Source organism: Dreissena polymorpha, chromosome 11, assembly GCF_020536995.1.
Source record: "Dreissena polymorpha isolate Duluth1 chromosome 11, UMN_Dpol_1.0, whole genome shotgun sequence".
In the NCBI taxonomy this organism is placed as follows: domain Eukaryota; kingdom Metazoa; phylum Mollusca; class Bivalvia; order Myida; family Dreissenidae; genus Dreissena; species Dreissena polymorpha.
This window is the reverse complement of record NC_068365.1, coordinates 69,029,384-69,047,609: the sequence shown is the minus strand read 5'-3', so window position 1 is coordinate 69,047,609 and position 18,226 is coordinate 69,029,384. Positions and strand designations below refer to the sequence as shown.

General features: G+C 35.3%; 1 protein-coding gene across 4 annotated transcripts in view; it reads left to right on the top strand.

Annotated features, from left to right (window-relative positions):
* The first annotated feature begins 475 nt into the window (after positions 1 to 475).
* LOC127850667 (uncharacterized) overlaps positions 476 to 18,226 on the top strand; it is a 61,645-nt gene continuing 43,894 nt past the window's right edge. The window contains exons 1-4 of one of the 4 annotated variants that reach the window (XM_052383846.1): positions 476 to 599; positions 6,560 to 6,653; positions 9,380 to 9,448; positions 10,545 to 10,863. In XM_052383846.1, coding sequence (XP_052239806.1) covers positions 6,600 to 6,653; positions 9,380 to 9,448; positions 10,545 to 10,863 — 442 coding nt within the window. In that variant the 5' untranslated portion in view covers positions 476 to 599; positions 6,560 to 6,599. Of the gene's footprint in view, positions 600 to 6,559; positions 6,654 to 6,702; positions 7,157 to 9,379; positions 9,449 to 10,544; positions 13,801 to 18,226 lie in introns of those variants that run through there. The other 3 variants (XM_052383847.1, XM_052383845.1, XM_052383848.1) reach the window with 3 other exon arrangements.

Sequence of the window (18,226 nt, the reverse complement as noted above, 5' to 3'; positions counted from 1 at the left end):
TGAGTATTTGTTACTTTCGTAGTGTCGGTGTTCTGTCAATGCTGCGAACTAACGTGTCGATTGTACATGTATGTATGTCGGGCCTGAAAGTAAGATGAGAGGTCAGGATAGGGGTAAATATGTGACCAGTATTTGATATTTAAACGCGACATTGGAGACATATGTGTTGTACAAATCTTCTTAACACACCAAGCATGCAACCCGTCCTATATTTGTAGTGGCCGTTTAAATTATAACCCGTTTCAAATTCATCACTTAATACAATTATTGATCAATACCAAATACGATTAACATGCGTTTGACAACTTTTCATTGTTCACACCAACATCCATTTTATGAAACCCGTACACGGTCTGCGATTTTCTACGCGAGTTCATATTGTATCTGCTCTTCTTCTTTATCTTTAGCATTTTCTATTTGCCGATCCGTTTAAGTCAACACCCTTAAACCCACAAACAACAGGTATTCGCCGGTGTGTACACACTCGTCACACATCCTCAATGAACTTCAAGGGAAAACCCCGTAAAATTCACATTTTACTTTCGATGTTGACTCGAGACTTCGACGGATTTATATGATACATTAATTCGAACGAACAAGTGAGTAATGCTTTTAATATTTGTAATTATTTAATGTATCAAAATATGTAAGCAGCCGCTCCTATATAGAATATAACTCAAATATTCATTATTCATTTGAGCATGTTATGTGTGTTAATCAGCGTTCGTAAACCAGTGTACGACATTATTTGCTAATTTTTAAAATAAATAAAACATTTGTACAATACTAACACTTAGGTTATTTATTTGAACTCTTAAGGTTATAAAGTGTTTTATACCTTGAATAGTTAACATGTAGTGTAAGAGTGCTTTGTTTAGACATCATCTTTATCTATAAGAACAGTACTCTCTTAAAGGGGCCTTTTCACAGATTTTGGCATTTTTTAAACTTATTCATTAAATGCATTATATTGATAAATGTAAACATTGGATCATAAAAGCTCCAGTAAAAAATCAAGAAAAAAAAATAAAAAAGGAAAAGAGCATTGCCCGGAGCAGGTTTCGAACCAGTGACCCCTGGAGTCCTGCCAGAGTCCTGAAGTAAAAACGCTTTAGCCTACTGAGCTATTCCGCCGAGTACACATTTTCGACGTATTTTATACCTTATATAAGCAATCTTCGTAATTTCACAAAATTTAACGACAAAAACAGAACTCTCCAAATTATTCAATCGTTTCGCGTTGCAACGCTTTATAATTTTTAGGTTTTAAAATCGTCAAAAGATGCATATAATGGCTATATTAGAGCATGGTTAATGTTCAGTATTACTGTTTCCTCACAAATATCATAACTAAAACGAAAACTTACGAATCTGAAACAACTTTTTTCAATTTTGTCAATTTACCAAAGCGTGAAAAGATCCCTTTAACATTTCCACGAACAATGTACGCCATTTTCGTTTTAGAGAGCAAACAATCAAGAGACGAGTTTAATTATCGGATCTGAGAAAATACGCTTATATTCGGGCTAGATATCGGAATATGTATAATAATAAGTATCGGAATCTATCCAAACAATAAGGAATAGGTTTGTTAAGTTTTATCATACAAATTATATATCTATACTAGATATTAGATTATCAAGTTCGCGATGTACGTGATGATTATGGTAAAACAAACTAGGTGAAAGGGGATCGTATATGTGCTTTATCGTCACAAAAACAAGAACGTCGATTTTGAACGCAGGTGTATATTTTTATCAATCTTTTTAGAGGACTACAAACACTGTCAACAAACATAAATCAAGTCAATTGAAACCTTTTCACGCTCACACCCCAGACACGGTATATTTTGACCCCAAGTGCATGATCAAAAAATGTTAAGGAGAGTTCCGAGGTATAATGTTTTATGCCAATCATGATACCCACTTGAATTTTTCTTTTATATTTTTTTTATTTAACTATATCAGTCTTAATAAATTGTGTGACCCTGGGGGAATCATTTGAACAATCTGTGCACAGGACCGTTATCTGATGTTTCATACCAAATATCAACACTCGGAGACTGGTAGTTTCAGAGATATGTTTAGTCATTATTGTAAGTCATGTTACCTTTGGGGTTTAACCCAGGTTCCTTTTAAAATAAAAATATCAATTTACCGTTTACTAGCCAATTGATTGTAATTTTGGCCAGTAATGATTACAACTTTACACGACCTTGTTGCACATTGTATTCTTAGCACTATCGCGGAGACTGTTTACCGTCTCATACATATGGGTTAGCAACATGTTAATTATGTAATTAGGTTGAATGTTAAGGTCAGAACAAAAACGTGTTTGATAGAACAAGTTCATTGTTTGGCACTAGCCCGACCGGAAAAATAGATCGTCAATTGCATTGTGATGTTAGGGTCGAGCGAAGTAATCTCTTAGCACAGATTACTGTATAATTGTCATTCATTGACACAGCAGTATAATATAAATGCAACTATTTACAAAAACGTAGATTATACAATTCTAATACATAATTCTTACAGAAAAAGTAGACTTTTATCCATGTTTACAATGAATCAATTCTATCACTCAGCAAACATCACATTCGTTGAGTTCAACTTGGCGTCTTGTGATGGATAAAGCCTTGTTCAAAACGAAAGTCGAATGAATTGTCAAAAGGGAAATCGAACAAATCATAACAACAATCGATTCGAACTTGTAACATTTCCTCTTTTAGCAAAACTCCAATCCACAATCGTACACAATAGATCCTGCACAATCAACGCAGGATTTCCGTTACAGTATCTTCCCATGCCCTACCAAGATCTTAATATAGATAAAGGTTTAAATTAACTAAAATGATGTTGCGCTCGTAGATTTCGTAGTCTACGTTCGGTTCTCCGAAATATCGGTGCATACGCCGCCATATTTACGCTAAATTACTGAGTTACGTGAGCCTTTGAGCACACGTAACTTTACGTGCAAAAATACGGTAAACGTAACTTTACGAAATTTATAGAAACGCTACTAACTGAACGCATGATTTTTGAACGTACGAAGTTTTAAGAAACGGTCCCCAGGTCAATAAATACGCCCAATGTCTATGAGTTAGCGGTCGATAGTCGCACAATTTGGTATAAATAATAATAATAATAATGTTTAATAAATACGCACAATATCTATGAGTAAGCGGTCGATAGTCGCATAATTTGGTATAAATAATAATAATAATAATAATAATATTCAAAGTCAAATATATCTAAAAGCAACAGATGCAAGGTGTCTTCTGATTGGCTAACACTCAAGGGTCGGTGAAAATTGTAAGTCGAAGTACATTTCTCGTTCTACCTAGTAGGTCTTGAAGACTTTCGACGTCATGGTACGTCATATTGACACTAAGTACTGGTCCTACCCAGGAAACAGTTTGTTTCATCAAATGTCTCAATTCAACTTGACAGCTTGCTAAAGCAGTTGCATTTAGCATACAGTACACTGATTTAACATAATCAAAATCATGTGATGTGTCAAATCAATTTTGATTGACAAATTTGACAGGATTTTTTTTTAATCCAATAAGTTTTAGACTGTCAAATAACACACACTACATATTGAAAGCCATGCCCGGAGCTTTCGTCTGTATACCACTGACTTCATCAGAAGAATGATTTCTACTGTTGGGAAACGTTAACAACACTAATTGTCTTCTTATTTATTATCAATGTACATGTATAATTATGTGTAACAGCATAACAACATACGTGTTTCGCAATTTAAATATTTAATGAATACAGGTATCTTGCAGGTTTCTTATTTTCCTTCGCAAACTATTCTTGAATAAATTAAATTTTGTCGCCACTAAAAAACTAGCCATTTTGTAGCATTTCTTAAACCACAGTCTAAACTGCATACACTTAGCTCTATACTTACAATTTGAATGCAAATATTAGAATGCATCATGTTATATCATCCATATTTTTTTATTTAAATATTCAAATAACACATAACACAGTACATATATAAAAAGGTATGTGGTATTGTGTGGAGATACCAAAACACTTCACATCATTTATTTGCGCATAAAATAATAGTTACAAAATAAGTAATACTAAAACACTGTCATCAACCTACAGTACAAGAATATTTACGTATATGAAATTACAAAGTAGTGTTATTTTATTACTTTTTCAAAATGAACAATGCTGGTTTTTTACAAGCCATAAAACATTTATCATGGATTGACAAGTAACAACCAATTTATTAATTACACAATAGAAAGGAAACCATATTAATTGCATTATGCATTTACTAAACAAGCTATTTGCTACTGTTTAGAATTACACTATCTTACAAAAAATGATCACAACAGGTACTTAGTGCTTTTACCTACTTGTGGTAATTTTTGTATTACTAGTTTGACATTTATTGGCAGACACTTGTGTATATACAGACTAAATTTGCATGGGAACTTTCATATTTTCTCAGCATTATTGCCTTCAGATTGTTAATTTAACAACCATTTGACATTGTTTGCACATCTGATCTTATTATACCATAGCTCTTTTTTTTAGATAGACAGCTAGAGACTTTTCAAAGTTCTATAAAAGTTCACACATGTTCCATCCAAGTAAACCAACAGAACCAATAAAGATCACCACAGATAATAACTGTGTGTATAGCTTGGAAATTTTAATTGTTCAGGAATCCCTCCATTGTTGATTTCTGTAAACCAAAACTGTCAGTTTTGCTGGATAGAATGGCTTGTGTGATGCCCAGCTCTTGCCTTGGTAGAACAGCTTCTAAAAACGGAAAACCAACACATATCTAAAAATTTCATCAATAATGCAGACAATTTATAAATGTTTTTTGTTGATTTCGAATCAGAAAGATTTTTTAACGTAAGATTGTGGTACGAAAATCCGACGGTATCGGATATTGTGGTTTTAGGCCTAAACTTATTATAGTGATATGTAACCTTTCGGGATTTCGGTAAAGTGCGAGCAAATACGTTTAAAATTAAAGCTGAGACTGAAAAGTTAGATCGGAATATCTTTAAATTTGTTGAATAAAGGTGTTTCTGATGGATAACAACGACAACTTACCAGAATATTGCTCATGATCACACGTAAAACTTCTTTCTGAAAGCGAATGGAAAAGATGTCACGAATTCTGACAAATAAACAGTGGGTCGTCGTTATTGAAATACCGCGAGAATACTGGAATAGAAATGCCAACTATAATGCTTAAAACAAATAGTTTTATAACAAGCGTTTGTGATTTGTCAGGATAATAATAACAATAAGATATCGAAAAGATCAAAGCAAATGAATTCGACAGTAATCTAAGATTCGGCAATATATTTAAGACGGGTTTTGTTCACGAAAATAGTGTTTGGTAAAGACTGTCACTATATGTAGTGAACCAGTCTTCGGCTTATACCCACTGAAGATGAGTATTCAGGGGAGATAATTGAGTTATGACTTAATTCTGGAACGGTTGCGAAGAAAAACAAATAATGCGAGAATATTTAGTGCGATTCGCTACACAATTATGATGTCATTAATATAATTTTACTTGAGCATATGTCAAAGTGATTTTGATTTGTTCAAGATCATAAACAGCATCGCGAAAATATATGTCGCGTGGCAAATTTTGTTGAGACCCATCCCTATGTGGTATTCTTATGTAATTTTATGTCTAAACTTCCATATGTATGAACCGTCAACGCCCGATTCGCTGGCTTTTGCCCGTAATATTTAAATTACATTTTTTGTAAAATATAGGTAAAATTCTCCCGTCTGGAAAAAACTCCCACGGGAGAAGTGCAGTTCTATTCTTAACGGGGAAGCCAAAACCCCGTTTGGATCCCGCGGGGGATGGCAACTTTATCATAAAATAACTCTACTTTCCAAAAACATTTTAACTCTTTTTTTCAATTATATGTATGTACTCACTGTCCCCTACAAATATTCAAATTTCATAACAATTGTTCAATAAATAAATAAAAAAAAGTTTGCAAATAATCTGGATTTGCAAACTGAATCTGGATACTGTTTATGGAGAAAATTGGGAGTCAAAAGGTTAGATTTTGAGTAATTGTTCAATGTCCTTACGCCAAATTTTCAACAGAAATACTGTCCGGAGCCAGCATTACACCTGTTTTCGAATTGCATTAACTCTACTTCCTGTATGCAACTTTAGTTACAATACCAATGTTTTGGTAACTTACAAACATCCAAGAAAAATCACCACAACTCAAGCTTGACATTCATTATTATTTAGACACTCAAAAAGTGCTTACTTAAGCAAGGTTCTCTTTATTTACAAATTTGACCGGGGCCAACTCGCATTGGTGGCTACAAAGTGTGTTGTGTGCAGCCTTATGCACACGCGAAATGAGATATGTTCCATGATGCGATTTATTGCGAGCTTTGAAGTTAAATAAATATATTACTCTGAGTTAAATGGTTTCTTATTTGATTGGGGTATGTACCTTATATTTAAACGTTTGAAGCATCGTAATAGTATCGCAGATCGCATATTAATAATGATTAATTCTTGACACGTTCAGGTTACACGAGTTTGAAGAAGTACAGGTTGCGTTTAGCAAGATGTGGACACTTTCAGTGGAAGCCGCGCCAAGAGAATCAAGGATGCAAAACAAGGTGTGTGCTTTCAAAAAATCCTATATGTTATGTTAGCATGTTTTTGTAACATTATAACTTACACAATACTTATAGTAGCTTAAACTGTTGCGTTTCGTCACAGAAATTACTTCAAACGAGAAACATAATAAATTGCCTTTTTAACTTAATGTAAATTTACGAAAAGCTGATAATCAGTGATAATTTAAGTTAAGAACAGAAAGTATAATATGTTATATAAAGGGTCATGCCCGGCTTAGCTCTGCCGTATGTGTTAGTCTAAATGTAAGGTCATTTGGAAATGCTGTGATTTTATTGAGTCAGTGAAACATAGATAGCATAAACTGATTATGTTATAGGATACATTTCAGAAAATTGTTTTAGCGTTACATGTTAATGATTGCCGTAAAAACCAATGGTTCTTATTTCATATTTTGTTAATTAACCACTACATCCTTCTCAGCGGAGCATCAACAAATATAATTGCCACAATAAACCACGCTCGAGTGTCATTTGTTCCAAAGGTAACTAAATATGTATATACTACATACCTTACTATATATAGTAACAAATTTGTACAGTTTGTCATACCCTTATCACCGTTGCGGGGTCATTATAAATATTCGGCCCTAGGGTCGATTATTTATAATCGGCCCTCAGAATATGTGCGCGTGACGTTAAACTGGAAAACAAATGGCGTCCACATTCAGCCTTAAACACAAATCAACAAAATAATCAATCATTATTAGACTATTAAATGACAGGTACCACACAATTTGGGTAATAGAAATATCGATTAAAACTAAAGCTGTGCTTCACACTATATTGATGCCTTTATTTGAGCTTTAACAGGATTCGCAAAACAGCAAAATTTTAAAAATTAAAGACACAATTATCTCTTTGACAACTTTAATCCGATGCTTATAATAATTAAATGACAACGATGTGCAATCCGTTGTTTATTCTATCCGTTTATCTATATTTATTTTGAATCATACTTTTTTAAAGGGATCTTTTCACGTTTTTGTAAATTGACAAAATTGAAAAAAGTTGTTTCAGATTTGCAAATTTTCGTTTTAGTTTTGATATTTGTAAGGAAACAGTATTATTGAACATTAACCATGGTCTAATATAGCCATTATATGCATCGTTTGACGATTTTAAAACCAAAAAATTATAAAGAGCTGCAACGCGAAACGATTGAATAATTTGGAGAGTTCTGTTGTTGTCGTTAAATTTTGTGAAACTACGAAGATTGCGTATATTAGGTATACAATACACTACTATGTATACTCGGATGAATAGCCGAGAGGACTAAAGCGTTTTTACTTCAGAACCTCCGCAGGACTCCATGGGTCACTGGTTCGAAACCTGCTCCAGGCAATGTTGTTTTCCTTTTTTAAATTTTATTCTTGAGTTTTTACTGGAGCTTGTACGATCCAATGTTTACATTTATCAATATAAAGCATTTAATGAATAACTTCAAATCTTGCCAAAATCTGTGAAAAGGCCCCTTTAAACGATTGTAGCGAATGCTACCCACTGTCACCAAAAACACGATTTATAAAATTGAATTACTTGTCGGATTGATTACAAGAATTGTATAAAAGCTTCCAATTGTGCACGACAAATGCACAATCCGAAATACGTTTTTGTTTTCGTTCGATGCTCCAAAATATTCTATATAAACCTTCCACGTCCGAATAGCTAAAACTGTTGTTCCGTCACAGAAATTACGTCACAGAAATACGTCATGAATTGCGTAATCAATTGAATGAAAATAAGTACAAAATCTTGTTCTGTAATACATTTTAGTGAAAAACAAAACAAAGATAAACAAAACAAAGTTAGGTATATATTATAGTCGTTAATACGGGCCGTTATGCTCCCTGTTAACTGGTCCCCCGTTGAATATAACCGTTGACTCCGTTGACTATAATATACAACAGGTACAGGCTAATGTATCGGCGATTTTAATTGGATAACGCGAAAACCAATCGGAACGTTGTTTATTACTGTCGGGAATTCATGACGTTAACGTTTATCCGCTAACATGCACGCGACGTCATGTATACTATCGACGTCACTTTTCATGTTGTATAGTAAACAACTTCGTATGAACGTCTAATAAAATGTCGACACTAACGCAACTGTTTTCGTATTTCGCAGTTTTTTAAAACCATACGATCATCATACGCAATAATAACGATCTTTTATTCTTACCTGTCAGCTGTCAAAAAGTTCGGGAAATGTTTTGTTTCCGGTTTGGAAATGGTACACGGATTACTTCCCCTGAACCTCGTATAATCTCGCGATATGTTAACCGGCCTGTACCGATCCCTATATAGAGAGTATGCGATAGATAAGGGGAGGTAACCAATCTATGCTCCCTGCGGGCTGATTATCACTGCCCGCCCCGGCTCAGCCGTGTATTATCCTCTTAATATTCCTTTTTACGAATACACAAGCGAAACACTTGAATAATAAATAAATATGTATTTATTCTACAAAAAAGTAATTAATGCATTGTGATTTTCAACAATCTGATTTAAATGTATATTGGATATGATTATCCATAAAAGCCAATGACAGGCAAGTCACTTTGATCAAGTAAACCATGTAATTCCTGGTGTGTACTTTTATATAAATTGATATTAACTTGCAATTATATTTTAATCCAAATTTCGAATCGTTTAAAGTTTCTAGTATATAATTTTTGCTAATCATGGTACCTGTTTTTTTATTAGGAAAGCGATATTGGTATCAGAAGAGCGTCGAACAAAAAGCGTTATCAAAACCTTCAATCAATCATGCAGGTATATCATTAGCATTTGTTTGTAAACTAGTTGTTTGTATTGATAGTTTATACTGAACATAAGGAATGCAGAACACGTTCTCAGAGATACGGGCAAACTGACTGAGAGGCACACAAATTGTTGACCACACAGAAATGTAAAAATAGACAGACAAGAAAGCCACATATATACATGAGGTACGCTCTGTGAAAACGGGGCTTAAGGCATGTGCCTAAAATATCGTCCAACAATAGCCAGTCCGTACCGGCCTGTGTATTCCGCACAGACCTGTGAAGTCCGCACAGGGTAATCAGGGACGACACTTTCCGCTTTTTAGAGTTCTTCTCTTTTAAAAGAATACTCTTCAGAAAAAAATCAACTTTCGGCGGAAAGTATCGACCCTGATCAGCCTTTGATGACTGTATAGGCTTATCTGAAGCTAAGAATACAGACAGGCATCGTTCAAGAAATAAGTCAGTCTTTCTTTGGACAGGCAGAGCGGGCGAACAGACAGACAGACAAATATATAGAAAGACAGCCTAGACACAAGGAGTGACTGATATATTTTCTGACTTGCTAACTGAAACAACGACTGGCAGGCGTGCGAACCGACGGGTCGGTCTCCAACTCACAATCAGGCATCCACATTTACATAATGACACATGTTCGATTAAAGAAAACATTCAAAACACATACATCCTTCATTTGGAAATATATTCTTTCATCAAACGGAGCAAATCACAATTTTAAATAAGACTTTAACCTATTGATTTTGAATCATATCTGATTTATATCTATAAGCGCCAGCGCGCGTATGGATTTATCAGTTCTCGTATACATGTTTGTCGATTTAATATACTTAAATACTTAAAACTATTGTATATTAAGTACTATCAATACATTTGGTTTTGATATATTTCATCTGCTGCATGTTTGATACAAACGATACAATTAGATGTACTAGTACAGAGTTATCAATAGAAACATGTACGTAATTTATATAAAATTAAACAAATAATATCCGCAATGTGTATCGAAAATATTGCAAAACTATGCTCAATATATATGTACAAATGATCAAAACTAATTGAAAGTTATATCATAAATGCATATTTAGATTCCAGAGCATTTCACAGAACTGTCTATTCGGATGTTTGAAGCAGTTGACGACAGTGGAGCTGGGAAGGAAACTTTATTGGAGCGGAGGAGAACTTACTTGCGGAGGGAGCAAATTGAGAAAATAACACAGCAACTACAAGGAAAGAACTGTGAGTGTTTTCATTTCGGGAGCCAGTCGGAAGGGACCACAACTCCCGGTCTCCAGTCTGATATTGATTTTCTAATAAGTAACAACATAATCAATATCATGACCGTCTGGGAAGACTGGAAGGCTGGGATTCTGAACCTTCTGATGCTCCACGACAACACCACTCCACCTCAACAGTACTTGCTACAAGTCATCCAAGACTACACACCGGAACCAGTGACCAGTCTGACCCATGACACGTTCGTAAGGAAAGATTCTGGGCAAATACTGTTCAGCGCTGAAAGATGGAAAAATTACATCGCGTATAAGGCTAGAGATCAAGGGGAGGCAGCTAAAAATGGGCCTTCTGTGAGTTGGATGCCTAACTGGGATATTGTAAATGCATGTCATGTACGCAAACCTCTTCCTGAAATACAGCACTGGATAGACAGATGTAGAGGTAAACACTGGCCACCTGTTCAGCTTCTCGAGGCTGCACGGATAGCTCCGTGTTTCCTGGTACCAGCAGGACATCCAGACAGTGATTTCAAGAGCGAAGAATGGCGACTATCTCCGAACCTGATAGAACGAATGTTGATGTTTAGCTTTAATATGACACAACTAAAATGTTACATTATTTTAAAACAAATCAAAAAATCATTAATTGCTAAAATTTTGGGAGATTCTTTTACAAGCTTTCATTGTAAAACTATAATGTTTTACACCATTGAAAGAACACACCATTCCATGTGGTGCGAACAAAACCTTATGTTTCTACTTTGGCTTTGTTTACACGTATTGAGGCGATGGCTGCGATTGGGAAGGCTCCCGCATTATATCATAGAAGGAGTGAACTTGTTTGATGGGAAACTATCCAAGTTGCTACAGAAACGTATTTTAGTGTATTTAGACTCATTTATAAGGAATAATTTACAATCTGTATTTTATATTGGTATAGACAATAAAGGATGTCGGTTCCAAGCGTGTAGTATGCGGTACATTGTACAGGCTGGAGAACTAAGAGGTGTACGCTTACGTAACAGTATCAGATTACTGCTGAAGTTTGAGTGCTTGGGAACATTTATAGGTATTTTAACACGGTACCTACATGAACACAGCATTTCTCATATAATCTTCGATCAACATGTAAAAGGTGTAATACGCAATGCTTTTGAAAACTCAACGAATGTCATATCGAAAACGGCTGCTTTAGAATGTATTAAACTCTTGTACGCGCTACACATTTCAGTGCAATCATCTTACTATTTGCGACTACGACACGTTCTTGACAGCGAACATATAAGGCGTGTCCAATATTCCTTTCATGTTGATGTAGCTTCTAGTCGCTTAAAGTTTGCTTCTTTGTTGTACTGTAGTGGTCATCTTCAAGCGGCAGTTCGAGTGTTGGAGGATGTAAAGAGGAGGTATCACAGTACGGTCAAGACTGTGTGTGATTGTAGACGTTTAGTAGGAGACCGTGATCTCCAGGTGTTTGCTGATATGTTATCAGGTAACAAAGAAGTTGGATTCATTGAATCGCCATTCGCATTCTGTGTCAGATTTTCTAGGCAAGAATCGTATTGCGCTCCGTTCATTTTATTGTTTGAAATGAATCGCAATACCACTGAAGAGGAAGTAGCACAGAGGGATCGCGTTGATAAACGATGGATGGACTGGGCTGAGGTTGATGCTCGTCCATTCCTACACTATCTACAGTATCTCACGTATGGGGGACTCGGTGTACGTGACAATCAGCTACGTGCATTAAGAGACTTGAAGTCGTGTATGTATGATATGTCTGTAAGAAATCAACTCAAACTGTATCACATCGAGACTGCACTGAACTTGCTGGGACACTGCTGTGAAATGGAAGGAGACTATCGATGAGCGTTAAATTTGTACGAGACATCGTTGATAATTCACGCTACAAACAATGCCGCTAATTGGCACGTTCGGCGTGTTCTGGGTCTTATAAGTGGTTAAAATACGTACGTTTAACATGTTTATTGTGCACGATATTGTACAAAAAAACTAAACACGCATTTTAGGATTAACGGTTCGTTATCGCTAAGTTTAGGCATGTTATCTTATAAAGTATAAGGAAGTGTGATTTATATGTATGTTTAAAAATATTTTCATCGGTTTTATATTAAACGTGCTCTTTTAGTAGCGTCCCATTGATCAGTATATATATTTCCATTTGTTATGTTTTTTGGTAAACGGATTTACTTCTATCGTATGCATCTTCTAATAAGTATGTTTTGTGAAGGTATGTCTTGAACGTTACTATGAATGAATGTCTTGAACGTTATGAAGTATAAATGAGTTTGTTCAATCTTCATTCAGCAACTACATTTATTCATAATATGATAATCGTACTGCACTCCTTTTATAATGCTGTTTGAAATATAATCGCTATATCACTGAAGAAGAAGTGACGCACATAAATAGATCTAAAGAATGCTCCCAAAGTGATTGAACCCATGACCTCTCGGCCGTAAGCAGACACCATAACCACTACGCAACGGCGACCTATCCGTTTCCAGCTAGAAAGCTGTTTCGATCCCCATAGCGTGAGAATTTTTTAGATCTCCCACAAAACGCCAATTCCTTTTTATATCCAGGAAAAGGACTCGCGAGCGTTTCAATAAGCCTTTGGATCAAAGCAGTTGGATTGACGCAATCGAGCTTAAAGTAAATTGGTTAAACGTAAATTTCAAAAGACACAAACTCGGACATTCTCCCGTACATACGTCTTCCGTACGCTTGCAGGTCTGATAGTGGCCGTGCTAGATCACGAGCACTTCCGGCTCAAGATGCTGTCCAAGGAGAAGATGATTTCAGCGCAACTTGAAAGGCTGGAGGATACCGAAAACCGATGTGACGTAAAGAGAAATTAGTGTTGTTGTTTCCATACAATCTCTGTAACATTTTGGAGAATGAATATGTTTACTTAAAAACATCATGTGTAAGCAGAATTTAAGTATTTTTGGAGTATACGTGTCTTAATGTGCCATTGAAGCCGTGAAACAACTTGCTAGAGCCCTATTTGTCTACTACATTTTGTTTGTTTTTACACTCATACAATTATCATTAACAAATACCATTAATAAATTTACTAAGTCGATAGTCGCAACAGATTTGATTACTTGCCACATACTTTTGTGGTACCATATTCATAGTGTCGTATCGTAATTCAATACTTTACCCTAAACATACACATACATATAAAAAAATGCAAAAAGATAAATGATAACAAATAATCGAAAACATATGTAAAAACAACTAGTCATATGGCTGGATTATGTACATAACTTGGTGTTGGAATTAAAACGATAAACAAGCAAAATATAACAGTTCTTACATACAATACCGTACAGTTAACAAGAGAGATCAATCGCAAATTTCTTCCCAACACATTTGCAATTAGTTCTTTTAGATTTTATTTTGCAACTTCAGCTTGCTGTATATTTACGTAAGATTTATCTAAGTAAATTAGTAACTTTTCATATTCCGTAGTACGAGTCAGTGGTTGTTGTTTTTTTAGTTTCAGAAAATTGAATCGTTTTGCGAGAACGAGTGCATACCCAACTGTAAGATCCGCCAACATACTGGTGAGCGCACGGAAATAGGGTTTAAATGGAGAAACGGTCTGGGAAAATGGGGATTAATGCATGTGCGTTAAGTGTCTTTCCAGACGAGCATGCCCGCACAGGCTAATAAAGGCCGCTATTTCCGCTCTTATGTAAGGCAGTATATTCTAAGCAAAAATCCAGTTTAGGTGGAAAGAGTTTTCCCTGATTTGCATTTGCAGACTGTACAGGCTAACTGGGATGTCTTTTAAAGCATATACATTAAGTCATGTTTTTCCATGACTAGGCTCAATTGATCGAAATATTATTGGTCTTTGTGTCAATATTTGTCTCCCCAATAAAGTTCGGTTAATTCCACCAAGCCATTTGCTAATCCAAATTATTACATTAAGTACTATTTGTATTCATATTTCGCTGGTGTGTCCGCTTTAATTTTTCCTGTTTGAGTAGTAGTAGTTACGCTCATTGTCGACCTGAAATTGCTTGTAGTCAACCGGGTTGACTAGAAGCCGATTCACCCTGGGGTGCTTCAAGCCGATTCTAGTCACCCGGTCGGCTTGAAGTCACCCCAGGGTGACATGAATAGGCTTGAAGTCACCCTAGGGTGACACGAATCGGCTTCTAGTCACCCCCGGGTGACTTCAAGTCATTTCATGGCCCGTATTCACCAACCCATTTTTTAGACTTAAGAATAAAGAATAGACTTAAAACCAAGACAAATGAGTTCAGTGTTTGAATGTTTGCCAGTTTCCACTGGTGATTATGTTATTCACAAAATGTTCCATAAGAATAATGATGTAGATATAGGTTGTTAATACCACGTTTGACTCAAAATTAAAAAAAAATATTGAATATTCTAATTTAAAGAATTTTCTTTATTCTTAGACTTAAGTCTAAGAATTGTTTGGTGAATACGGGCCAAGGTCAACAATGACCCAATATAAATTCGACCCCTTTTGACCCATCAGACATCCGTGTGTTCGGAATACATTGACGCCGTCGAGAATGTAGATACACAAAATGGCAGTTCTGTAATGGACCCCAACCATCCTGTAACATTTGACATTGTGTAAACTATTTAAATCGATGAATTATTCGAATCAGCGCTCAGTGACATAACCACGTGGTATTATGACTTGTGCTAACCACGTGATACATCCACGGTCATTGGCGTCGCACTGAAGTGCGGCGACTAGTATGTAATACGTTTTTTTCGCTAATGGGAGAAGTTATTTTACGGATCATATTTTGCATAGTGGTGACATATTGTGTAAATTAGTGTAACTAAGTACTGCATTTGTGCCTATTACATCTTCTACAACATTTATTGCCAATAATGCAAAGCTAATTCTTTTAATTATTAACAGATCACAGGGACTGAGCAATAATAAAAGATCACAGTGACTGGGCAAATACGCGAACCGGTGAAACTTTCTGGTTTTGTATAAAAACAAAACATAATCAAAATATATTTATTTTGTGGTTTTTCTAACAATAGCGCAGACTTTTGCTGTTCGAGTTTTGGCTAACGCGTATTTTCGTCAATTTTACAAGACGACAGCGATTACACGGTTTATTGCTTTATTGATAACCGTTACACTACAGTCACTTATTAATATCTTAGTTAGAAGGTGATTTTTCAAGCGGTTTCGTAGTGCAGCTCGCTTCACATGTGAGAGGCCCAAGGTTCGAGCCCAAGTAGAATCAAATTTATTTATATGTGTTCTATGTTAACTTTTTGTTTTGATGTAGACATTTTAGTTTAAATAAATATGCTGTATAATTGTAACCATTTTTTGTTTTTATTATGCCCATGAAATATATGTGTGAGAGGGTGTGGGGTTCGTAAACACATTAAAACTTTAACAGTGTTTTCATATCAATGAATACTCAACCCCTCTCGTAAATGAGCAACGTTAGAATAAATTCAGAATCATCTCCCCTTGAAGTTAAGAAAAATATGAAATTACGCTTACAAGATGAAGCAGATTTTTTAAAACCTACACAGTTCTGTTCCATTAATGAAAACTGCACATGGATGCCATTTAAAAAAAGGAAACCAATGTAAATAAAATGAACTATGAAATATTTGTGGGTTACAACACAAAATCCTAGATAATGATTATTTGGGGGTTATAACACAACATCCTAGATAATGGTAATTTGGGGGTTATAACACAAAATAATAGATAATGGTTATACCAGTATCTTTTTCTATTTTGTTCAAAATAATCGACCAACATATTAATATTTAAAGTAGAAATAGTAACTTCATTGAGTGCCTTTTACACTGAAATTCCCGACGCCCTTTCATGCTTTGCATCAATACTTATCTTGTACTGTTTTGTTTCATTCACAACATTCAAAGCTAGATCGGTCTGGAGCCCGTATTACCAAAAAATGTCGACTAATTTAGTTGACGACACATTGACTTAAAAACACATTTACTTTCGACACATTTACTTTACGTCGAGTTTACCTTACGAAACATTATTGAACGATTCATTTACGGTACGACACAGTCAAACATTAACTATATGACAAATTTACATCACGAACAATATACTTTACGATACGTTAAAGGAGAATCATACACTCTCTACCCCCACGCAGATGCGTGTATTATTTTCCATTTTCTTGGAAATTTGCACAGTGTCCTTCGTTTTAAGAACATATTGATATTACATCTGTACACCAGCCGCAATCTGCGAATATGTGACTTAATGCAGGTGAGAAAAATTTTATTCCATACAAGCCTCTTTAATTCGCACAGGCTAATCAGGAACGACACTTTCCGCTTTTATGGAATTATTCGTGTAAAGTTAGTCTCTTCTTTAAGAAAACAAAGTCTAGGCGGAAACTGTCGTTCATGATTAGCCTGTGCACTTTATGCCCGTGCATTAAGGCCTGTTTTCCCAGAGCGCGGCTCATTTGTTGATTCTTTATAATTCGGTCGTAACTTGTTCTTGTCGTAAGATATTTGATAAGCCATGGACCTGCTTTTCAATACCAATTGCCTTCGGTTGTGTGGTGGACACAAATTGAACTTTGCTTTAGTCGCCGTTCTAACTGGTCAAAACGTTAACGTCAAAGCAAACATGTTGACGTAAGATATAGTATATTATATGTTACACTATAAGAAAAATGTTAAACATTTAAAAATGTCTTTGTATTGCTATTTAAAAAGCAACAACTGGCATTTTGTAAATTCAGATTTTAGTTAAGTAAATATCACCACCCCAACATGAAGAAAATCACTTCTAAATATCTACACATATTTCATTTGTATAGATTGCACAGATAACCGTTCCTAGCGGACATATTACGAAGCATGATACGAAAAGAAAATACGACATTTAAAGCGGTCATGTAACAACAATTTCGTTATCGTTATTCGTATAGCTTCTTTAAACACGATACCTGGTGACAACTATGGCATTAAACGCGCAAGTATACTGCATTCGAACACAGAGTAGTGAAGTTCATGTAGATGGATTACAAGCGCTTTCGAACGCAAAAGTAATAACATATTACTTTTTTTACAAATGCACGAGTTTTAAGTTGAAATAAGCGCTAGTTTATCTGATTGGAATTAATGATCGAAGCAAATACATTTGAAACGCCTCGCGATTTGGGCAATTAATTTTAGACGGGTTATGTTCACTAAAGTTGTGTCTGGAATTAGTAACTAGTATTACGCCTCGTCATGAACCAGTCTTGGCTATTTCCCTTCAGGCCGGAAACAGAAACAGGAAGCACAACAAATTGGCGTGAAAAAACAACAACTTACTTTTAGCGGAGAACAATCATATCATACGAACATATTGAATGCGATTCGCCACAAAATAATAATGTCATTAGTATATTATTTCTGGAGGTTTGTATATATATGAACTAAAGCATTTTTGTTGAAGTGTTAATGATGCTTAAACGTGTCTGTACAGATGCGCGGCGGTCTTT